The following is a 24,993-nucleotide window of genomic DNA, read 5'->3' as shown; positions in this document are numbered from 1 at the left end:
TTACTGTGCTTTGACTGAAAATTTGGCTTTCCCCTCCCAACATGTTTTGTCTTTAGCTGAAGATGGTATTCAAGGTGGTGACTTGGGCCATTTTGGGGAGTTACTCAGTTTTCCTGGTTATCTCCCCTGTATACAGGAAGTATACATGTTATTAAACTGTTTGTTTTACTCCTGTTAATCTGTCTTTTACTACTGAGGGGTTTTATCTAAGAACCTAAAAGGGTAGAGGAAAATTATTTTTTCCCCTCCACAGTAGGTTATCTGATCTTTTTCTTTTTTTTTTTGTTTCCACTTAAAAATTCACATTTTATAGATCAACACTTTGTAAGCAGTTTCTTTTCCCAGTATAAGACAAAAGCCTATATTGTGTATTTTGGTAAATATGCACCCTCTCTAATGCAATTGTATCCATTTTATGGAGTGGCAACAATAACCCAAAGAAGCAGAGAATAGTGATAGATTTGTTGCTGACAAACTGAAAGACTTAGGATAGAAAACATTCTACTTTGTCTATTACAGTGACTTGGTTGTGACAAATGAGAGGTAAGGTTGAGTGACATGCAAGTATAGAAACACTGCTTCTGGGATATTACAAACTTTTTTGCCACATCTGTTAGGTAGGTAGTCAGACTTGAGTGGGCCCCATCCCATCCTGGATGGGGTCATCTTTCCCTCCCCATGTGGATGCTGGTAATCAGAGCATGCCCAGAGATCTTCCCTCTTCTAGTCAAGGACCACCGCTAAGTTTCCAGCCATATCAGGACCAAGCAAGATAAACCTGCCAGCACAGGTTGGCACAGGTGCACCAAGACCTAAAAGGTGACTCAAGGTAATCCAGGGTTCACTGTGCCATATTTGTAATAAATTAGTATTGCGGTTTTTGCCTCCCCCCACCCCCGTGGGTTTTGCTTGGGCGCTTATGGGTAAGCACCTGCACACTAGGAGAAAAGTTATATAACTTAAAGCTGTCAATCAACTTGTCAGTCAAATGATGCAGGACACAAGGAGGGACCACCACTCTAAAAATCCCAACCCTACCCCATTGCGAGACTACTTCTGGTTTCCAGACAGCCCACTCTTATCCTTTCTCGGGAGTGTACTTTCGCTCTGCTTAATAAAACTCTTGCTACTTAAAACTGCTCTATGCCTCTAGACTGAATTGTTTCTCTTGAGAAGGGCAAGAACTGAGGAAATCGTCATTCTGCCAGTGACACATCCAATATCACATAAAATGGTATTCATTCAATATTTTTCTTAAACTTCAGATTGATGCAGTCTTTTTAAAAAAGTACATCCTAAGCAATTGTAGGGGTGGGAAATTTTTCCCTTCTACCCTTCTAGATTCTTTGGCTGATCTAATAATCACATTGATATAAAACAGATTAACAGAAGAAACACAAACAAAAGTTACATCACATATATACCTTCTGTATACATGGGAGAGACTCAGGAAAATAGGGTGACTTTCCTCCAAAATGGCAGAAGCCCTCACCTTAATTATTATCTTCAACTAAACACAAAAGAAGATGTTGAGGGTAGAAGGTCAGTTATGGGAGGTTACCTGGAAGAGCTCCTTAAACAAGGGTAAAGTTGATATGAAGATTTAAATTGTTGCCATCTGCATGATAAGTTTCTAGAGATAAGTTCATCTCCCTCTTCCTGGTATAGCCAGAGAGAAACCTTTACAAATGGAGATTTCCCTAGTACATGTAAATGACTCATACAAAAGGGTAGCTTTTACGCAGTTTTCAAAGCTTCTTCTGTGTCTGTAGTTTCTTAAAAATAATCAGCCTGAAATAATCCTGTGCCAAAGAGACATATTTGGGGGTGGTAAATTCTGCTCCTCTACACAACCATAATCTTAAAATAGTAGGCTTGATGAACCAGTTGTGTTTTCTAAAAAATTTATGTTAAATTAAGTGTCTTCTATATATACTCAATTCATACATTTAAAGTATAATTTTAAAAATTTATTTGTGGACCACCAAAATTGTCTCATGTGTCATTTGCTACTCCTACTATACTTTCAACTGTACTAGATATAATAAACAGACATGGAAAATTTAGAACAATTAAAGAAGGACTTTAAAAAAAAATCTTTATACCCCATAAATTTAACCAATCAGGGGAATTCCCTGGCAGTCCAGGGGTTAGGACTCTGTGCTCTCACTGCCCAGAGCCCGGGATCAATCCCTGGTCAGGGAACTAAGATCCCACAAGCTGTGCACTGAGGCCAAAAATAAATAAATAAACAATGAAGTAAAATAGACTAGAATAGAATAAAATAAAATAAAATTTAACCAATCATAATTATCAGTGTAATCTTGATTATGTTTATTCCCTTCTTGAGAAGGAAAAATGTTTTTCTCTGCCCTCTTAGATTTACTAATTGGTGACTTTCAAATTAAACTGACCAAAAACTAAACAAAACAAAACAAAACAAAAACCCCAAAAACAGTTTAACAGGAGAAAGAATAAAATATTTCATTAAGTATTTTAGAAAAAATAAAGTATGTGCGTATGAGAGCAAACAAAAGAAGTTGCTCCCTGAGCAGCTAAAGATGAGGGTTTATATACATGCGCGAGGAGGGAGAAAATACTTTTTTGGGGACAAGGAGCGGGTTTCTAGGGAGAGTAAACAGGAGACAAAGAAAGTTTGTGGTAATGTGTGTTTATGTAGATGCTAGTGTTTTTCTTCTTCGTTTTTTTTTTTCTCCTTTTCTCATGGCTATAAAACTCTCCCAGGGAAGAGATTCATGGCAGCTTCACTTGCGAAAGTTTCTGCTTTTAGTAAGATAAGGGAAACTCTGAAAAGGCTTATTTCTGTGTATGTTCAATCTCTAATGTCTTTAATTTAAAATAATTTGTATGTGAACTCTGAGGGTCTAGTGAATCCCCACACTTTGGAAATTTAAACTTTTTTCCCATGTTTTGACCACAGTCTGTCTTATAATGGATCTAAACATCAAAGAATACTAGAGTTGTTCCCAAACTCAGGTTCTGCTGCTCGCCACTTGAAAGCTAATACTCAAGAGGCAATTGTTGGTTGAAAAGGAAAGGTTGCTTTATTCAGGAGGCTGGCAACCTGGAGAAGGTGGACTCGTGTCCAAGAACCAAATCTAAAGGTTCTGCTTGACCATGAAAGTTTTTAAAGGGGGAAAGGGGAAGTTAATCACTTAATTAATCATTTGGGGAGGGGACGGTCAGAGTCTTTGTTATCTTCCAGTGTGTGCAGACTTCCTTCTGATTGGTTGGTGGTGAGGTAACGGGGCAGTGTTTCAGGAATCTTAAACTCACCCTGAAGTTACCATCCTCCACCTGGGTGGGGGCCTTAGTTCCTGTAGAAGAACTCAAAGATATGTTTACATATATTCCTTGAGGAGGAACCAGGGTCCTGCTTTATCACCGCAGGATTGTTTCTTTTTTTCTATTTTTTTATTTATTCATCAAGCCAGTTTTTACTGACTTATTTTTTCTTTTTTTAATTTTTGAATTTTATTTTATTTATTTTCTTATACAGGAGGTCCTTATTTGTCATCAGTTTTATACACATCAATGTATACATGTCAATCCCAATTGCCCCATTCATCACACCACCATCCCCACCCCCCTGTGGCTTTCCCCCTTTGGTGTCCATACGTTTGTTCTCTACATCTGTGTCTCAACTTCTGCCCTGCAAACCAGTTCATCTGTACCATTTTTCTAGATTCCACATACATGTGTTAATATACGATATTTGTTTTTCTCTTTCTGACTTACTTCACTCTGTATGACAGTCTCTAGATCTATCCACGTCTCAACAAATGACCCAATTTCATTCCTTTTTATGGCTGAGTAATATTCCATTGTATATATGTACCACATCTTCTTTATCCATTCGTCTGTTGATGGGCATTTAGGTTGCTTCCATGACCTGGCTATTGCAAATAGTGCTGCAATGAATGTTGGGGTGCATGTGTCCTTTTGAATTGTGGTTTTCTCTAGGTATACGCCCAGTAGTGGGATTGCTGGATCATATGGTAATTCTATTTTTAGTTTTTTAAGGAACCTCCATACTGTTCTCCATAGTGGCTGTATCAATTTACATTCCCACCAACAGTGCAAGAGGGTTCCCTTTTCTCCACACCCTCACCAGCATTTGCTGTTTGTAGATTTTATGATGAAGCCCATTCTAACTGGTGTGAGATGATACCTCATTGTAGTTTTGATTTGCATTTCTCTAATAATTAGTGATGTTGAGCAGTTTTTCATGTGATTCTTGCCCACCTGTATGTCTTCTTTGGAGAAATGTCTATTTAGGTCTTCTGTCCATTTTTGGATTGGGTTGTTTGTTTTTTTCATATTGAGCTGAATGAGCTGTTTATATATTTTGGAGATTAATCCTTTGTCCATTGATTTGCTTGCAAATATTTTCTCCCATTCTGAGGGTGGTCTTTTCGTCTTGCTTATGGTTTCCTTTGCTGTGCAAAAGCTTTTAAGTTTCATTAGGTCCCATTTGTTTATTTTTGTTTTTATTTCCATTACTCTAGGAGGTGAATCAAAAAAGATCTTGCTGTGATTTATGTCAAAGAGTGTTCTTCCTATGTTTCCTCTGAGAGTTTTATAGTGCCTGGCCTTACATTTAGGTCTTGAATCCATTTTGAGTTTATTTTTGTGTATGGTGTTAAGGAGTGTTCTAATTTCATTCTTTTACATGTAGCTGTCCAGTTTTCCCAGCACCACTTATTGAAGACACTGTCTATTCTCCATTGTATGTCCTTGCATCCTTTGTCATAGATTAGTTGACCATAGGTGCGTGGGTTTACCTCTGGGCTTTCTATCTTGTTCCATGGATCTATGTTTCTGTTTTTGTGCCAGTCCCATGTTGTCTTGATTACTATAGCTTTGTAGTATAGTCTGAAGTCAAGGGAGTCTGATTCCTCCAGCTCCATTTTTTTCCCTTAAGACTGCTTTGGCTATTCAGGGTCTTTTGTGTCTCCATACAAATTTTAAGATTTTTTGTTCTAGTTCCGTAAAAAATGCCATTGGTAATTTGATAGGGATTGCATTGAATCTGTAGATTGCTTTGGGTAGTATAGTTATTTTCACAATATTGATTCTTCCAATCCAAGAACATGGTATATCTCTACATCTGTTGGTATCATCTTTAATTTCTTTCATCAGTGTCTTATAGTTTTCTGCATACAGGTCTTTTGTCTCCCTAGGTAGGTTTATTCCTAGGTATTTTATTCTTTTTCTTGCAATGGTAAATGGGAGTGTTTCCTAAATTTCTCTTTCAGATTTTTCATCATTAGTGTATAGGAATGCAAGAGATTTCGGTGCATCAATTTTGTATCTTGCGACTTTACCAAATTCATTGATTAGCTCTACTAGTTTTCTGGTGGCATCTTTAGGATTCTCTATGTATAGTATCATGTCATCTGCAAACAGTGACAGTTTTACTTCTTGTTTTCCAATTTGTATTCCTTTTATTTCTTTTTGTTCTCTGATTGCTGAGGCTAGGGCTTCCAAACCTATGTTGAATAATAGTGGTGAGAGTGGACATCCTTGTCTTGTTCCTGATCTTAGAGGAAATGCTTTCAGTTTTTCACCATTGAGAATGATGTTTGCTGTGGGTTTGTCGTATATGGCCTTTATTATATTAAGGTATGTTCCCTCTATGCCCACTTTCTGGAGAGTTTTTATCATAAATGGGTGTTGAATTTTGTCAAAAGCTTTTTCTGCATCTATTGAGATGATCATATGGTTTTTATTCTTCAATTTGTTAATATGGTATATCACATTGACTGATTTGCATATATTGAAGAATCCTTGCATCCCTGGGATAAATCGCACTTGATCATGGTGTATGATCCTTTTAATATGTTGTTGGATTCTGTTTGCTAGTATTTTGTTGAGGATTTTTGAATCTATATTCATCAGTGATATTGGTCTGTAGTTTTCTTTTTTTGTAGTATCTTTGTCTGGGTTTGGTATCAGTGTTATGGTGGCCTCATAGAATGAGTTTGGGAGTGTTCCTTCCTCTGCAGTTTTTGGAAGAGTTTGAGAAGGATGGGTGTTAGCTCTTCTCGAAATGTTTGATAGAATTCACCTGTGAAGCCATCTGGTCCTGGACTTTTGTTTGTTGGAAGATTTTTAATCACAGTTTCAATTTCATTACTTGTGATTGGTCTGTTCATATTTTCTATTTCTTCCTGGTTCAGTCTTAGAAGGTTATACCTTTCTATGAATTTGTCCATTTCTTCCAGGTTGTCCATTTTATTGGCATAGAGTTGCTTGTACTCGTCTCTTAGCATGCTTTGTATTTCTGCGGTGTCTGTTGTAAGTTCTCCTTTTTCATTTCTAATTTTATTGATTTGAGTCCTCTCCCTCTTTTTTTTGATGAGTCTGGCTAATGGTTTATCAATTTTGTTTATCTTCTCAAAGAACCAGCTTTTAGTTTTATTGATCTTTGCTATTGGTTTCTTTGTTTCTATTTCATTTATTTCTGCTCTGATCTTTATGATTTCTTTCCTTCTGCTAACTTTGGGTTTTGTTTGTTCTTCTTTTCGCTGATTGCTTTAGTTGTAAGGTTAGGTTGTTTATTTGAGATTTTTCTTGTTTCTTGAGATAGGCTTGTATAGCTATACACTTCCCTCTTAGAACTGCTTTTGCTGCATCCAGTAGGTTTTGGATCATCGTGTTTTCATTGTCATTTTTCTCTAGGTTTTTTTTTATTTCCTCTTTGATTTCGTCAGTGACCTCTTAGTTATTTAGTAACGTATTGTTTAGCCTCCATGTGTTTGTGTTTTTTACGTTTTTTTCCCTGTAATTCATTTCTAATCTCATAGCATCGTGGTCAGAAAAGATGCTTGATATGATTTCAGTTTCCTTAAATTTACTGAGGCTTGATTTGTGACCCAAGATGTGATCTATCCTGGAGAATGTTCCATGCGCACTTGAGAAGAAAGTGTAATCTGCTGTTATTAGATGGAATGTCCTATAAATATCAACTAAATCTATCTGGTCTATTGTGTCATTTAAAGCTTCTATTTCCTTATTTATTTTCATTTTGGATGATCTGTCCATTGGTATAAGTGAGGTGTTAAAGTCCCCCACTATTATTGTGTTACTGTCTATTTCCTCTTTTACAGCTGTTAGCAATTGCCTTATGTATTGAGGTGCTCCTTTGTTGGGTGCATATATATTTATAATTGTTATATCTTCTTCTTGGATTGATCCCTTGATTATTACCTAGTATCCTTCCTTGTCTCTTGTAACATTCTTTATCTTAAAATCTCTTTTATGTGATGTGAGTATTGCTACTCCAGCTTTCTTTTGATTTCCATTTGCATGGAATATCTTTTTCCATCCCCTCACTTTCAGTCTGTATGTGTCCCTAGGTCTGAAGTGGGTCTCTTGTAGACAGCATATATATGGGTCTTGTGTTTGTATGCATTCAGCAAGCCTGTGTCTTTTGGTTGGAGCATTTAACCCATTCACGTTTAAGGTAATTATAGATATGTATGTTCCTATCACAATTTTCTTAATTGTTTTGGGTTTGTTTTTGTAGGTCCTTTTCTTGTCTTGTGTTTCCCACTTAGAGAAGTTCCTTTAGCATTTGTTGTAGAGCTGGTTTGGTGGTGCCGAATTCTCTTAGCTTTTGCTTGTCTCTAAAGCTTTTGATTTCTCCATCGAATCTGAATGAGATCCTTGCCGGGTAGAGTAATCTTCATTGTAGGTTCTTCCCTTTCATCACTTTAAGTGTATCATGCCACTCCCTACTGGCTTGTAGAGTTTCTGCTGAGAAATCAGCTGTTAACCTTCTGGGAGTTCCCTTGTATGTTATTTGTCGTTTTTCCCTTGCTGCTTTCAGTAATTTTTCCTTGTCTTTAATTTTTGCCACTTTGATTACTATGTGTCTCAGCGTGTTTCTCCTTGGGTTTATTCTGTATGGGACTCTCTGCGCTTCCTGGACTTGGGTGGCTATTTCCTTTCCCATGTTAGGGAAGTTTTCGACTATAATCTCTTCAAATATATTTTAGGGTCCTTTCTCTCTCTCTTCTCCTTCTGGGACCCCTATAATGTGAATGTTGTTGTGTTTAATGTTGTCCCAGAGGTCTCTTAGGCTGTCTTCATTTCTTTTCATTCTTTTTTCTTTATTCTGTTCCACAGCAGTGAATTCCACCATTCAGTCTTCCAGGTCACTTATCTGTTATTCTCCCTCAGTTATTCTGCTATTGATTCCTTCTGGCGTGGTTTTCATTTCAGTTATTGTATTTTTTCATCTCTGTTTGTTCTTTAATTCTTTTAGGTCTTTTTGAAACATTTCTTGCATCTTCTCCATTTTTCCCTCCATTCTTTTTCCGAGGTCCTGGATCATCTTCACTATCATTATTCTGAATTCTTTTTCTGGGAGGTTGCCTATCTCCACTTCATTTAGTTGTTTTTCTGGGGTTTTATCTTGTTTCTTCATCTGGTACATACCCCTCTGCCTTTTCATCTTGTCTATCTTTCTGTGAATGTGGTTTTTTCCCACAGGCTGCAGGATTGTAGTTCTTCTTGCTTCTGCTCACAGGATTGTTTCTTGATTGCTCCTCCTTTGTTTCTGCATTCCCTCACTTTCCTGGTTAACAACTGTTTGAATCTGCCCTTTGGAACTAAGTGAAGGTCAAGGAGGCTGGATGAAACCTACAAACAATAAATGGGGAACACAGAAAGGATTTGTACCTGGGAGGGCCCTACAGGGTCCTACTTTGTTTCAGAGTCACATAGTTATTGCATTACAGAAAGGTTGCACTTGCAAAATTCCATCAATAGAGATTTCTGGTTTCTGAGATCTTGCCTTAGAACACTTCTTTACAGCCAGTAAAAATAGAAAAAAACAAAACAAAAAAAGAGGAAAAAATAAAAAGCTGTGCTCTCTTGGCAATATTGTAGCTAGTGGATAAGAGAAAAAGTGGAAACATAATTCCCTTTACTGTTACAAGGACATTCTTCTCAGAAATTGTAGCTTTTTAGAGTCCCAAAGTATGAAGAAATAAAACAATTCTCATTTAGAAACTTGGAAACAGGTTATTTTAGTGATGTCAGCAGGCTACATGGAGACAAGGAAGGCTCTCAAAATACTTTGTAATAGGCAATCTTATGTGAGACAAACAAAAGCATTTCTCCAATAAGAGTATAGCAGATCTGGTGGGTTTTCTTTCTTTTATTTACCCCTTCATTTTTTTTTCTTTCTTTCTTTTTTTTCCTCCAAATAACCAATATTTATCTCATAAACTTAAATTTGTTGAAGCATTATCAAAAACAAAAAAAAATGCTGGGGTAGGGGAAGGAGTGAAGGAATCAAGAGTCATCTTTGTTTGTTTACTGGCCTTCTCAAAGAAAAGTAAACATTCCTGTATCTTCATGATGGGAGATAGTTTCACAACTTGGAGAAAGCCTTCTATGGAAGTTAGGCTCCTACCCCCCCACAGGCACTGGGAGATAGAAGCTCTATCTTCCTTGATTAATTATTACATTTCAATGAGATGATTCCTAGGTCCTGGAGAAAGAGTCCTGGGTTATAAAACTGGCAAAAGTTTGAGCTGGGAGAAGGTTGACATCTCAAAGCTGTGGAGAAAGTATTTACAATTGGAAGTTTTCTAAAGTAAATGCTCTGAGAAAAGTGAGGTCAGATGCCTACACTCTGGAAGAAACCTGTCTACAGTTTAGTCAAGCTAGAGGGATCATTGTATCCATCTCGTGTTCTTTTTCTTTTTTCTTCTCTCACAGGACCGTGCACAAAACCTGAATGAACGGCGAACCACTACCACCACCCTCACAGTGGATGTTCTAGATGGAGATGACCTGGGTCCAGTGTTTCTTCCTTGTGTCCTTGTGCCAAACACTCATGACTGTCGCCCACTCACCTATCAAGCTGCCATACCTGAGTTGAGAACTCCGGTAAGCATACTCCCATCTTTTCTTCTTCACTTCCACCTCTCTAACCCCAGTGGGATCCTGTTCAAGTGTTTTGAACATGTATTCAGTGAAAATAGCAAACTTCACTAGATTGGTATTGAAAAATATTTATGTCCAAAACCATTTTGAGACAGTATGGGTAAATTTTTGGTCATAATGCATAATTACATCATTTACAAAGTTGAAAGTATGTCATGAAGCAACAACCCATTTGACTTCGATTATTTTTTTTTTTTTTTTGGTGTGTAAAGCATAACAAATTTCAGTTGCCAACATATACTGGGAAACCCCAAGAAATGACTCCAGCATTTCCTTAAATTCACATGTAAACATGCAACCCTAAGTCAGAGGACACACCACTCTACAGTATACTCTCTTGTCTCTTAGAGTCCTGAAATATTATTGGAGATTATGCTTGGCTGTTTGGAGGTGGGAGCTAATGAATCCTGAATTCAAATATTCAATATTTATTAGTTAAAGATGTATTTTAAAGAAACAAAAAGTTAAGGCATGAGTACATATTTTCTACACTCAATTCTGCATTTGTTTTTTACAATTCTGATAAATCTTAACTTGCTGTCAGCCTGGAATTCATACCTTAGGCCTGCCTGGATGATAAATATACATACCTAAGAATAAAACTTATAAGGCTAACAGATATCCTGCTTAGGCTAAAATATCAATTTCTCCCTTAAAAGTAAAAAAAAAAATGAAAAAAATGAATTCTCTTTTAGAGCAGTCAAATTCCTAGGAGTGAACTATTTGATTAATGTCTTTGCTGTTCCTCTGGAAAGGATTCAGCCTTCTGGGTTAGTAACATGGCTGATGATGTCAGAATTTGTTGCAAGGTATTTGAATTTTTTTCTCAAACATTTGAGATCTGTGGTTTGGGGGTCCTCTCTGCATATGAAATTTTTTAAAAGGATAGAACAGAAATCCCTTCTCCTAAGTGTACACTGCATTCCAGTCACTTCAAAGAATTCTTATCCTATATTTTACCAATTACTTTATCCAATATTTTACCTGCTAGCTTTACTAACAGTAGCTCTTAAATGGTTGAAAATCACTTTTGTGTCTGTTGGCATAAATGTTTACTGGTCTAGTTGGCTTGCATGAAAAAAATAAGCTGGAAAAAAAAAGAATAAATGTTATGATGTGCATTGAGTGAAGAAAATAATATAAATTTTCAGCTAAATGGAGTAATTTTGCAGGCAAAAAAGCTAATGTAGAGATTGTCTAGACAAACATTCATAGGTTACCTAAAGTTATATGTCATGATATTATTTTTGTTGAATATCAGTGAGAAGCCTGAATGATGTGAACATTGAACTTTTCTTTGAAAGGCTTAATTGAAATCATGACAAAAAATATTTTTAGTATTAATTTATTTTTGAGTTAATTTGTGTAGCGGGTGTACCAGTGAGATCCCAAGAGAAGGGGAATACTGATATAATAAGACTAAAATCAATGAACCAGTATGATGAATGTTTAACAGTACTTGGTGTACTGAGAGAAGTAAATAAAGACAGAGGTTACTGCTTGAGAAGCAAAGTGTATTGACTTTATAAAGGATCTTTGAGTATCCCTTCCTCTCTGCTCCAGATTACAGACTAAGCATCTCTCTCATTCCTATACAGTTTCATGCTAGAGACAAAGTCATGCTCCAGATTTGGGGTAAATGACAATAATGACTAATGGTTATATAGATTGTTCAGTTTGTCATGAACTGTGCTAAATTCTACAAAAATACTAACTTAAGTCCTTGTGGGTTATTACCACTATTATGGTTTTTTATAGATGAGATCTCTGGGGTACAGAGTTTAAGTAACTTAACCTTATAGCTAATAAGTAAAAAATGTATTCTTTTAAAATCATGTATCTTAAATTAAATGGTATGCTATAAATTCCAGAATGATCAAACTGGAATGCTTCGTCATCATTTTGAAACATATCAACCCATTCTTTAACATTCTGTGAAACAAAGAGAATTTTAGTTTTACAGATTTAAATATTTATGGCAAGTATTTATTTGTTAAGCATTATATTTTTATTGCCATGTAGAAAAAAATTAAATATGTTTACTTGCAAAATTAGGCAGTTGTTCTGATTATCAATCACTGCATAACACATCACCAAAACTTAGTGGCTTCAAATTACAATCTTTAAATTTGTTCATAAAACTGCACTTTTGGCAGACTTGAGGGAACACCTCATCCCTACTCTACACAGCATCAGCTAGGGCACGTTGACTAAGGGCTGGGCGGCACTTTGACTAAGGGCTGGGTACCACTTTCCAAATGGTAAACTTAGCAAGTTGATTCTGGCTGTTGGTTCCAGCTTAGTGAGGGCTGTGAGCTGGAGGCTTCATTTCTACTCCGTGTAGGTCTTTCCTGGGCTATTTGGGCTTCCTCACATCAAAGCATTGGGTTCTAAAAGCAAGATTTCCCAAAGAATTGGACAAAACTTTTATGAACTTGCCTTGTAATTTTCAGTGTCACTTCAGCTATAGTCATACGTCTGCCAGATTCAAGGAGTAGAAGTATATACCATCTCCTGAAGGGAGGAGTGTAGGAGTCACATTGTACGAAGAACATAAGGGGAAGGAAATTTTATTGTGGCCATCATAGGAAAACGAAATCAGCTGTAGTAGTGGCATCAGGTTTCCATGTGCTCTTTTACATGCCATTTCAGATCCCCTCTGGATCACTAGGGTTAAGAAGTGTAGCTAGTTTTTAAGATTCACATTCAAATTGCTGTGTTTATGGCTCTTTTTTTTTAATTTTCTTTTTTTTTCTATTTTCCTTTGCTATTTCCATACTTTGCTAAAATTTCTGGAAATTTCAATAAATAAGATCTTGTATTCAGAGCAAGAGAACTAGCCATTTATGTCAGCTAAACAGGGTATGATGACTCTAATTACATACTTGCTGATCCTTTCCTGACTAATTCTTCAAATTTTGAGAGCTTTGACACCTGCTCACCTTCTGGGTTGATGTGAAATTTTCCACCAATTACCTCAGTGATATTCTTGACTTGAGATACCATCCTTAGTTCTACCACAATGCATGCAGAATTTATCAGCTCAGAAAATCTTTAAAAGGTAGTCTAGTACAGTGTTTAACCCGTGAACCAAGATATAATAAAAATAATATAATATAAATCTGATATAAATCTGGTGTCTCAGGGACACTAAAGCAATTTGTAGCCCTGTGCTAATTATTGTATATTTATTAATTTGGTAAATAGCCACTGGACCCTAGTATATGTTGAACTGTATGTTAATAGAGGAGACTTGTCAACCTGGATGAGATAAAATTCTTCTGATATATTGTGTAAATTTATTCTCACTTTCTGACTCTCTTAAAGTTGTTATGCCTATCTAGTTGAAGATTTCTAGTATTATAGAAAACTTCTGTAGAATTTGGAGAGTATAGGGTCCATGGTTCTATTTTCTCGATTTCCTATTAAAGGCAAAGACAGTAAATACTTATGTATTTTTTTCAGTGTTGAACAGTTGCATACTGTTTGGCTAGTTGGATTTACTGCTGAGTAAATTGTCCCTGGTTAGAAACACCATAGTATTAATATGATAATATTGACATATTAGCTATGCGTTTACTATATATATATTTTCCTATATTTATTGTGCCATGCAGTTTTCAGTATTTTGGCATTAGTTGCTTACCAGACATGGCCATCTAGTAGCTAGAATCCATGCTCTAATGAATTCTTCCCCAGCCCTGTTTAAAGCCTTGGGTTAGTTCCCAAGACTATCTTGCCACAAATGCCCCCACTATAATCTTTGTCATAAAGAACTCTAGTTTTCACGTAGCTATCAAAGAGAGTTCTTCTGCTTTATTTATGCTGCTCTCTCCTTCCAGGGAAACTTTCTTAATTATTACAAGGGTGGTGATGATTTCCAGTGATGCATGACATTTATAATTTCCTCTTGGCTCATACTCATTAAATGTGTTACAATCTGGGAACTCTTTCCTCTCTTGTCTTTTATGAAACTACTGGTTCTTCTCCTCCCCTTGATGGCCTGGTGTTTCTCCTCTTAAATCTTTGATGGCCTTTTATTGTTTCTTTTTTTTTTTTGGTAAAGGGTATCCCCATTCTTGGATTGATTGATTGATTGATTGATTGATTCTTATTCTTAAATCTTAGGGATTTTCCAGACTTCTATCTTTTGAAGCTTTTTTTTTTTTCCTTTTCACTATATTTTTCACCAAGATTCATCAAACCTACATAATGTGTTCCTTTTTCACCAAGTAAGGATGATCTGTATGTTGTAGAAGTGTTTTCTGACCTGAAATCTCTCCTGACTTCCAAGCTTACAATTCTCAATTTTTCTAGGTAGTTTTCTTATACTCCCCACAGACACCTCATTATCTTTTCTAATATATTCTGATGCATCCATGTCCACTCTCATGTTACCTTTGTTACCTTTGGGGTCTTGGTTGATTTGGACCTAGATTTCAATGACCCCCCCCATCTCAAACTCATTCAGTCTCCAAAGGCATGCTCTGCATTATCTATGAAATGTTACTCAAATATGTTTGATGCCTATTTTACTGCCCAAATACCTGCTTAGAGATATACCCTCAACTCTGGACCCCTAGAATTGGAATACAATTCTGATCTGATCTTTCACTGTCAAAGTTTCAGTATTTCCCATCATATACCAAATAAGTTTCAAAACTTTGAGCATATCACTTAGAGTAATTTTATATCTGACCATTTTTCAGTCTCATCTCTTTTAACTTGCATAAAGTTGCATAAAGCAACTTCTCTAGAAACAGAGCTTTGCATATGTACCTGGCCTTCTCTGAGAATTACCCTCCCTTTTCTCCACTTTGTTTCATATATTAAGCTTATGGTTTTTATTCAAGCTTCATCTTGGTAATATGAAATGATAGGCCCTTAAAATTAAGTTTTTCTCTGTTATCTGCATGAATTTCTACTATAAGCACTGAACTCCCTGTTGTATTGCAGTCATTTACCCATTTCTTTTTCGCTAGACTATTAGTTCTTTAATTTCCTACTTGTCATTATGTCTTAATGTATAACCCATTCGCTTCATGTAGTAAATGTTCAGAAACTATTGAATTGAATTAAATTGAATTGAATTAAAATTTCAAGAAATACATATTGTACACTGAGATACTACATATAAATATGAATAAGCATGGCTCATGCCTTCTCACTCACAATGAGAGTTTATTTATCATAAACATGCATATGTAAAGAATATATATGTATAATTATTTATTATAAGTATGTATTATCCAAATATTAGCCATGATATATATATATATGTATATGTATATGTGTATACATATATATAAAACATTTTAACACACTTTTAGTGTTTTCCAATTAGAATTGCAAGGACTACCATACTTGGCATCTAGTCAAGAATAACCTTCAAATAGGAGTATAATAGGTAGTCTGGATAAAGTATGCATATTTCCCAATTACCAGAGAGAGTCCCAGTTTATAATTGTTGTCCCAGCACATTGTTTGCAATGCCTCCTTCTCCTTTCAATAATGTTTCAAATATTAAATTATATCCTTCTTTAGTCGTTAGGCCAATTATTTTCAAAATGTGTCCTGCGGAGCTCTTTTTGGGCCAGCAAAGTGATAAATAAAGAAGGAAACAACTGGCAACTCTCAAATTGCCTATAACCTTTTAGTGAGAAGACTGTCAAAGTAGGTTGAAGGGAAAAATGATAATATATCTAGAGTCAATATATTACATTTTCTACCAATTTTTTTCCTGCCACAAACAGTCACACCTAGAGGCCACCAGCAGCAAATGATCACAGAAACTTCAGAATTAAGTTGGGGAAACAAAAGCTAAACACCAAACAAACAAACAAAAACCGGAATTCAGCAAACATTGCCTACAATGTGAAATTGTATTACAGTAATTCTGAAACGGGTATGTGAAATTATCAGAGAAAAGGAATCATTCATTTTTTTCCGCCTTGGTCAAACTTTATGTTGAATAGACTCAACTATATTATATCTCCATTTATAGACAATGTGAAAATAATTTTAATTGTGGAACAATTAAAGGATAAGAAATAATCGGAGAAATTGAGTTTATTAACATTAAAGGGACAAAGTCACAATTCTCAGTAATAAGACAGAAGTCTAACTTTTCTTGTTGAAGAGTTTGTTTAAAATATTATTTTAAATTAGCATTGGAGGTATGTTTTCCTATGAAACACAGATAAAGAGAAAAGACACAAGGTCATTTGACTTGGACTCGATGTTGATAACTTCATAAACATTTATTCTTGAACTCTCTGATGGCTTACTAAATTATGTAGGAACATTTGCCAAGGTGTTTCTTATCACAATATAAGGGAGTTTGTAAGAACTCAGAGTCCACACTGAAACCTGTGTGATGTTGGGAATGTTGCTTAATGTCTCTAAACCTCAGTTTAGGTTTGTCATCTGTGAAATGGGGATAATACAATCTAATATATGGGAATTTTGTGAGTACTACAAAAGAAGATTCGTGAAACACACTTAACTTGTTCCTAGCAAATACTAAGGATTTAATAATATTAGCTATTTCTATTATTATTATCATTTCCTGTGGAATTTCTTCATCTGGCTGGATATTTACTCAGAGACTCATGGGAGGAAGTAGCTAATTCAAATTGGTTGTTAAATATCTAGCTATTTTTAATCAAAATTTCAGCTTTAAAAACTGAGTTGTATATGTTGATAAGCCTAATTTATTCTGATTGTGCTATTTCTAATTAATTCAGTATGACTTTGGTTCTTTAAAAAAATGCAATACCTGGAATTCCCTGGAAGTCCAGTGGTTAGGACTCAGCATTTTCACTGCAAGAGGCACAGGTTCAATCCCTGGTCTGGGAACTAAGATCCCACAAGCCGTTTGGTGCTGCCAAGAAAACAAAAACAAAACAAAACAAAACAAAAAAATGCAATACCTTTATTAAGAAGAACCGTAGGGTCATTTAAAAAAAAATAAACAGATTTAGTATACTCACGACTTGTGCCGAATTAATTATGCAATATATTATTGCTTTGGGAAGAGGGAGCAGCTGATGCAAAATGTGAGCCAAAAATATATCAATGAATCAAATTTTAAACGTCCACTGGGGAAGTAAGTGTCCTGCTCCCTTTCTCTCTTTTTTTTGTAAATACAAAAACAATGATTTCAATAAAGTTTTTCAAATTGTCCCACAAAACCTCCAGTTCTACAGACGCATCTCTGGGGCTTCTACTGCAGTTAAAGTTAGAACTTCTGCTTTGTATAATATTTAAAATTCTGCTTTTTTCCCACTTGCTAATTTAGAAAATTTTTTGTTATTTAATTTAAAAAAAGATTAGCTTCTAATTGTAAATTATACAGAAAAACATTTTTAATTATGCACATTAAAAATTGGAAACCTTCAATCCTCAGAGCCCAATCTCCAGGAGAACCATCAGATCTTAATTTGATGCATATCTTTCCAAATATCTGGATCCTAGGGAGCCTGAGCCAAGATGGCGGAGTAGAAGGATGTGCTCTCACTCCCTTTTGTGAGAACACCAGAATCACAACTAGCTGCTGGACAATCATCGACAGGAGGACACTGGAACTCACCAAAAAAGATACCCCACATCCAAAGACAAAGGAGAAGCCACAATGAGACAGTAGGAGGGGTGCAATCACAGCAAAATCAAATCCCATAACTGCTGGATGGGTGACTCACAGACTGGAGAACATTTATACCACAGAAGTCCACCCACTGGAGTGAAGGTTCTGAGCCCCACGTCAGGCTTCCCAACCTGGGCGTCCGGCAACAGGAGGAGGAATTCCTAGAGAATCAGATTTTGAAGGCTATTGGGATTTGATTGCAGGATTTCAACAGGACTGGGGGAAACAGAGACTCCACTCCTGGAGGGCACACACAAAGTAGTGTGTGCATTGGGACCCAGGGGAAGGAGAAGTGAACCCAGGGGAGACTGAACCAGACCCTACCTGCTAGTGTTGGAGGGTCTCCTGCAGAGGCAGGGGGTGGCTGTGGCTCACCGTGGGGACAAGGACACTAGCAGCAGAATTCTGGGAAGTGTTCCTTGGCGTGAGCCCTTCCAGAGTCAGCCATTAGCCCCACCAAAGAGCCCAGGTAGGCTCCAGTGTTGGGTTGCCTCAGGCCAAACAACCAACAGGGAGGGAACCCAGCCCCACCCATCAGCAGACAAGTGGATTAAAGTTTTACTGAGCTCTGCCCACCAGAGCAACAGCCAGCTCTACCCCTCACCAGTCCCTCCCATCAGGAAACTTGCACAAGCCTCTTAGATAGCCTCATCCACCAGAGGGCAGACAGCAGAGGCAAGAAGAACTACAATCCTGCAGCCTGTGGAACAAAAACCACAGTCACAGAAAGATAGACAAGATGAAAAGGCAGAGGGCTATGTACCAGATGAAGGAACAAGATAAAACCCCAGAAAAACAACTAAATGAAGTGGAGATAGGCAACCTCCCAGAAAAAGAATTCAGAATAATGATAGTGAAGATGATCCAGGACCTCGGAAAAACAATGGAGGCAGAGATCAAGAAGATGCAAGAAATGTTTAACAAAGACCTAGAAGAATTAAAGAACAAAGAAAACCCTATGGGATTTTGATTCATATGTCCAGGATGAGGCCTAATAATTTGTATTTTTTTCTTTAACACAGGAATTTTCAAAAATATACAAAAATAGTGAGAAGAGTGTCATGAACTCCCATGAACTCATTACTCAGTTATAAATTCGTGAGCATTCTCTTGGTTCAACTATATCTCCTCTCATCATTCTCTCCCACATTATTTGAAGCACATCTCAGATATCACATTGTTTTATCTAAATATGTTAATAGGTATATCTTGAAATGATAGGTCATACCACAATACCATAAAAGAAATTAAAGTTAGGAATTTGTATTTTTTTATTTTTAAATTTTTTTATGCCATTTAAGGTTTATTTTCCATTTACAGTTTTTACAAAACATTGACTATTTTCCCCATGTTACAATACAACCTTGAGCCTATCTTGCACCCAGTAGTTTATAGCGCCCTCTCCTCTATCCCTGTATTGTCCCTCCCAACCACTAGTTTGTTTTCTGTATCTGTGAGTCTGCTTCTTTCTTGTTCTATTCACTATTTTGTTGTATTTTTTTTAGATTCCACATATAAGTGATACCATACAATATTTGTCTTTTTCTGTCTGACTTATTTCACTTAGCATAATACCCTCTATGTCCACCCATATTGCTACAAATGGCAATATTCTGTTCTTTTTTATGGCTGAGTAGTATTCCATTGTATCCACATACACATCTTCTTTATCCATTCATCTGTTGATGGACACTTAGGTTGCTTCCATATCTTAGCAATTGTAAATAATGCTACTATGAACATAAGGGTGCATGTATTTTTCAAACTAGCGTTTTTGTTTTTTTCAGATATAAACCCAGGAGTGGAATTTCTGGGTCATATGGTAGTTCTATTTTTAGTTTTATGGAAACTTCCATATTGTTAATGGCTGCACCTATTTACATTCCCACCAACAGTGTATGAGGGTTCCCTTTTCTCCACATCCTTGCCAACATTTGTTATTTGTGTTCTTTTTGATGATAGCTGTTCTGTCAGATGTGAGGTGATATCTCACTGTGGTTTTGATTTGCATTCCCCTGATGATTAGCAAGCATCCTTTCGTGTGCCTTTTGCCTATCTGCATGCTCTCTTTGGAAAAATGTCTATTCAGTTCTTCTGCCCATTTTTTGGCTTGTTTTTGTTTTTGATATTGAATTGTATGAGCAGTTTATATATGTTGGATATTAATTGCTTATCGGTCATTTCATTTGCGAATATTCTTTCCCATTCTATAGGTTGTCTCTTTGTTTTGTCAATAGTTTCCTTCACAGTGCAAAAGCTTTTAAGTTTAATTAGGTACCATTTGTTTATTTTGCTTTAATATTCTTTACTTTAGGGGATGGATCCCAAAAAATATTGTTGTGATTTACGTCAAAGAGTGTCCTGCCTATGTTTTCTTTAGCAGTTTTAAAGTACCCAGTCTTACATTTAGGTCTTTAATCCATTTTGAGTTTATTTTTGTATATGGTGTTAGAGAATGTTCTAAATTCATACTTTTACATGTAACTGTCTAGTTTTCCCAGCACCATTTATTGAAGAGACTGTCTTTTCCCATTGTATATTCATGCCTCCTTTGTCTTAGATTAATTGACCATAAGTTTATTTATTTCTGAGTTATTTAAGACTATGTGGTTTAACACCTTTGCAAAACTGAATTATACTCTATTTTGGCTGACATGGGAATATGTTATTGCTTTTATTACCTTGACAACAGAATATTTTTGATGAGTTACTAGATAATTTATTTTTTTAACACCCACAATATTTCTTTAAATTAAGGAACTGATAGTTATCTGCAATTACATAATGTTATGTGTTGGCATGGGCAAGAGTTACAGTTTAATTATAGAACACCATCTTTCCAGATTTATTAGTTTCTTTTATAGATAGTGGTACTAAAATTATCCTTCCTGGTGTACAGTTATCTAGGCACTTGTTATAGCTAGCTATGATTTTAAAATACTACACTGAAGAATATTATAAAATAAATTGTAAAACAAAAGGTCAGCTTCTCCTAGCGGCAGATTCTGCTTGCTTTGTGCACCCCGAATACATTTAGTTATGAATTAATGTTGTTACTGATGACATGGAGTTCATTCTTAGAAAATGCTTCAAAGATAATTTTACTTTAAAAGAGTGTTTTAAATGTTCAAGAAAGGATATTCATAGAATCAGTGTTTATGTTTTCATTTAGTTAAGTTTTGCAAAAAATAGAGAGCATAAATTAAGTTTTGGAAACAAAGAGAATCATTGCCTTATTCATAAACTGTTTCTATCTTACTTTCATATATTTTTAGTCAAAATTCTAGAATTTTTATTTTTTTAAAAACAAATTTTAACAAATTTATTTATTTATTTATTTTAAGAAAGACCTTGTTTTTTTAAAATTTAATTTAATTTTTTTTTACAGCAGGTTCTTATTATCTATTTTATATATATTAGTGTATATATGTCAATCCCAATCTCCCAATTCATCCCACCACCACCCCCCACCCCTCTTTCCTCCCTTGGTGTCCATATGTTTCTTCTCTACATCCGTTTCTCTATTTCTGCCTTGCAAACCAGTTCATCTGTACCACTTTTCTAGATTCCACATATATGCGTTAATATACGATATTTGTTTTTCTCTTTCTGACTTACTTCACTCTGTATGACAGTCTCTAGGTCCATCCACGTTTCTACAAATGACCCAATTTCGTTGCTTTTTATGGCTGACTAATATTCCATTGTATATATGTACCACAACTTCTTTATCCATTCGTCTGTTGATGGGCATTTAGGTTGCTTTCATGACCTAGCTATTGTAAATAGTGCTGCAATGAGCATTGGGGTGCATGTGTCTTTTTGAATTATGGTTTTCTCTGGGTATATGCTCAGTAGTGGGGTTTCTGTGTCATATGTTAATTCTCTTTTTAGTTTTTTAAGGAACCTCCATACTGTTCTCCATAGTGGCTGTATCAATTTACATTCCCACTAACAGTGCCAGAGGGTTCCCCTTTTTACACACCCTCTCCAGCATTTGTTGTTTGTAGATTTTATGATGATGCCCATTCTAATTGGTATGAGGTGATACCTCATTGTAGTTTTGATTTGCATTTCTCTAATAATTAGTGATGTTGAGCAGCTTTTTATGTGCCTCTTGGCCATCTGTATGTCTTCCTTGTAGAAATGTCTATTTAGGTCTTCTGCACATTTTTTGATTGGGTTGTTTGTTTTTTTAACACTGAGCTGCATGAGCTGCTTATATATGTTGGAGATTAATCCTTCGTCCGTTGATTCATTTGCAAATATTTTCTCCCATTCTGAGGATCGTCTTTTCGTCTTGTTTATAGTTTCCTTTGCTTTGCAAAAGCTTTTAAGTTTCATTAGGTCCCATTTGTTTATTTTTATTTCCATTACTCTAAGAGGTGGGTCAAAAAAGATATTGCTGTGACTTATATCAAAGAGTGTTCTTCCTATGTTTTCCACTAAGAGTTTTATAGTGTCTAGTCTTAGATTTAGGTCTTTAATCCATTTGGAGTTTATTTTTGTGTATGGTGTTAGGGAGTGTTCTAATTACATTCTTTTACATGTAGCTGTCCAGTTTGCCCAGCCCCGCTGATTGAAGAGGCTGTCTGTAGGTGCGTGGGTTTATCTCTGGGTTTCTCTCCTGTTCGACTGATCTATATTTCTGTTTTTGTGCCAGTACCATATTGTCTTGATTACTGTAGCTTTATAGTATAGTCTGAAGTCAGGGAGTCTGATTCCTCCAGCTCCATTTATTCCTCTCAATATTGTTTTGGCTATTTGTCTTTTGTGTTCCATACAAATTTTAAGATCTTTTGTTTTAGTTTTGTAAAAAATGCCATTGGTAATTTGATAGGGATTGCATTGAGTCTGCAGATTGCTTTGGGTAGTATAGTCATTTTCACAATATTGATTCTTCCAATCCAAGAACATGATATATCTCTCCGTCTGTTTGTGTCATCTTTGGTTTCTTTCATCAGTGTCTTATAGTTTTCTGATTACAGGTCCTTTATCTCCTTAGGTAGGTTTATTCCTAGGTATTTTATTGTTTTTGTTGCAGTGGTGAATGGGATTGTTTCCTTAATTTCTATTTCTGATCTTTCATGGTTAGTGTATAGGAATGCAAGAGTTTTCTGTGCATTAATTTTGCATCCTGCAACTTTACCAAATTCATTGATTAGCTCTAGTAGTTTCCTGGCAGCCTCTTTAGGATTATCTATGTATAGCATGATGTCATCTGCAAACAGTGACAGTTTTACTTCTTTTCCAAATTGTATTTCTTTTCTTTTTCCTCTCTGATTTCCGTGGCTAGGACTTCCAAAACTATGTTGAATAATAGTGGTGAGAGTGGACATCCTTGTCTTGTTCCTGATCTTAGAGGAAATGCTTTCAGTTTTTCACCTTTGAGAATGATGTTTACTGTGGGTTTGTCTTATATGGCCTTTATTATGTTGAGGTAGGTCCCCTCTGTGTTTACTTTCTGGAGAGTTTTTATCATAAGTGGGTGTTGAATCTTGTCAAAAGCTTTTTCCGCATCTATAAAGATAATCATATGGTTTTTATTCTTCACTTTGTTAATATGGTATATCACATTGATTTCCATATATTGAAGAATCCTTGCATCCCTTGGATAAATCCTACTTGATCATAGTGTATGATCCTTTTAATATGTTGTTGGATTCTGTTTGCTAGTATTTTGCTGAGGATTTTTGCATTTATATTCATCAGTGATATTGGTCTGTAATTTTCTTTTTTTGTAGTATCTTTGTCTGGTTTTGTTATTAGGGTGATGGTGGCCACGGAGAATGAGTTTGGGAGTGTTCCTTCCTCTACAATTTTTTGGAAGAGTTTGAGAAGGTTGGGTGTTAGCTCTTCTCTAAATGTTTGATAGAATTCACCTGTGAAGCCATCTGGTCCTGGACTTTTGTTTGTTGGAAGATTTTTAATCACAGTTTCAATTTCATTACTTGTGATTGGTCCGTTCATATTTTCTATTTCTTCCTGGTTCAGTCATGGAAGGTTATACCTTTCTAAGAATTTGTCCATTTCTTCCAGGTTGTCCATTTTATTGGCATAGAGGTGATTGTAGTAGTCTGTTAGGATGCTTTGTATTTCTGTGGTGTCCGTTGTAACTTCTCCTTTTTTATTTCTAATTTTATTGATTTGAGTCCTCTCCCTCTTTTTCTTGATGAGTCTGGCTAAAGTTTTATCCATTTTGTTTATCTTCTCAAAGAACCAGCTTTTAGTTTTATTGGTCTTTGCTATTGTTTTCTTTGTTTCTTTTCTTTTCTTTTTTTTTTTTAACTTTGCAGTGAAAATTGACTTGTATATTTTTTGCCTCTGAGTCCTTGTGGGATTTTTTTTTTTATTCATACAGAAAGTCACAAAAATTATAATCATCCTCATCAGTTCACTCAGTCCCATGTAATTAAGTTTTTTTTTATCTTGATCTTTTGTTAGCACTTTTATGAATTCATCAGTTTTCCATTAGAATTCTGAAAATGCTTATTCATTCAGTTCAGCAGTATAGTCAGTTACCAGAAAGCTGTACTTGTCAGAGTCTTTTCCATGAATTCCTTGAAGATGAAACCCTTTTATAGGAACATTTTTGCAAAAGCATCAGAGTACACCCAGAACTGTCTGTAAATGACAAAAGACTTAAAAATGACCACGGTTAAAGATTTGATGAAAGTTCATAATAATGCAATTGACAAGGAAATTTAGTTATTTCTGAGATATACATTTAAAAGTAATAACTAGAATTATGACTTATAATACCAGAACAGTTTTCTTTGTTTCTATTTCATTTATTTCTGCTCCGATCTTTGTGGTTTCTTTCCTTCTACTAACTTTGGGTTTTGTTTGTTTTTCTTTTCTCTGATTGCTTTAGTTGTAAGGTTAGGTTGTTTGTTTGAGATTTTTCTTGTTTCTTGAGGTAGGATTGTATTGCTATAAACTTCCCTCTTAGAACTGCTTTTGCTGCATCCCGTAGGTTTTGGATCATTGTGTTTTCATTGTCATTTGTCTCTAGGTATTTTTTGATTTCCTCTTTGTTTTCTTCAGTGGTCTCTTGGTTATTTAGTGACCTATTGTTTAGCTTCCACGTGTTTTTTTTTTGTTTTTTGTTTTTCCCCCCGTAATTGGTTTCTAATCTCATAGTGTTGTGGTCTGAAAAGATGCTTGATATGATTTCAGTTTTCTTAAATTTACTGAGGCTTGATTTGTGATGCAAGATGTGATCTATCCTGGAGAATGTTCCATGTGCACTTGAGAAGAAAGTGTAATCTGCTCTTTTTGGTTGGAATGTCCTATAAATATCAATTAAATCTGTCTGGTATATTGTGCCATTTAAAGCTTGTGTTTCCTTATTAATTTTCTGT

At 35.6% G+C, this 24,993-nt stretch overlaps 1 protein-coding gene across 17 annotated transcripts in view; it reads left to right on the top strand.

Annotated features, from left to right (window-relative positions):
* The window catches only part of PCDH15 (protocadherin related 15), a 747,310-nt gene that overhangs the window by 329,966 nt on the left and 392,351 nt on the right, over nucleotides 1–24,993 (top strand). For all 17 annotated transcript variants that reach the window (XM_036828599.1, XM_036828600.1, XM_036828598.1 and 14 more), the window contains one exon: nucleotides 9,757–9,927. In XM_036828599.1, coding sequence (XP_036684494.1) covers nucleotides 9,757–9,927 — 171 coding nt within the window. The remainder of the gene's footprint in view (nucleotides 1–9,756; nucleotides 9,928–24,993) is intronic.

Source organism: Balaenoptera musculus, chromosome 16, assembly GCF_009873245.2.
Source record: "Balaenoptera musculus isolate JJ_BM4_2016_0621 chromosome 16, mBalMus1.pri.v3, whole genome shotgun sequence".
Lineage (NCBI taxonomy): Eukaryota > Metazoa > Chordata > Mammalia > Artiodactyla > Balaenopteridae > Balaenoptera > Balaenoptera musculus.
Note: the sequence above shows the minus strand (reverse complement) of the source record. Positions and strands in the feature narration are given on the sequence as shown.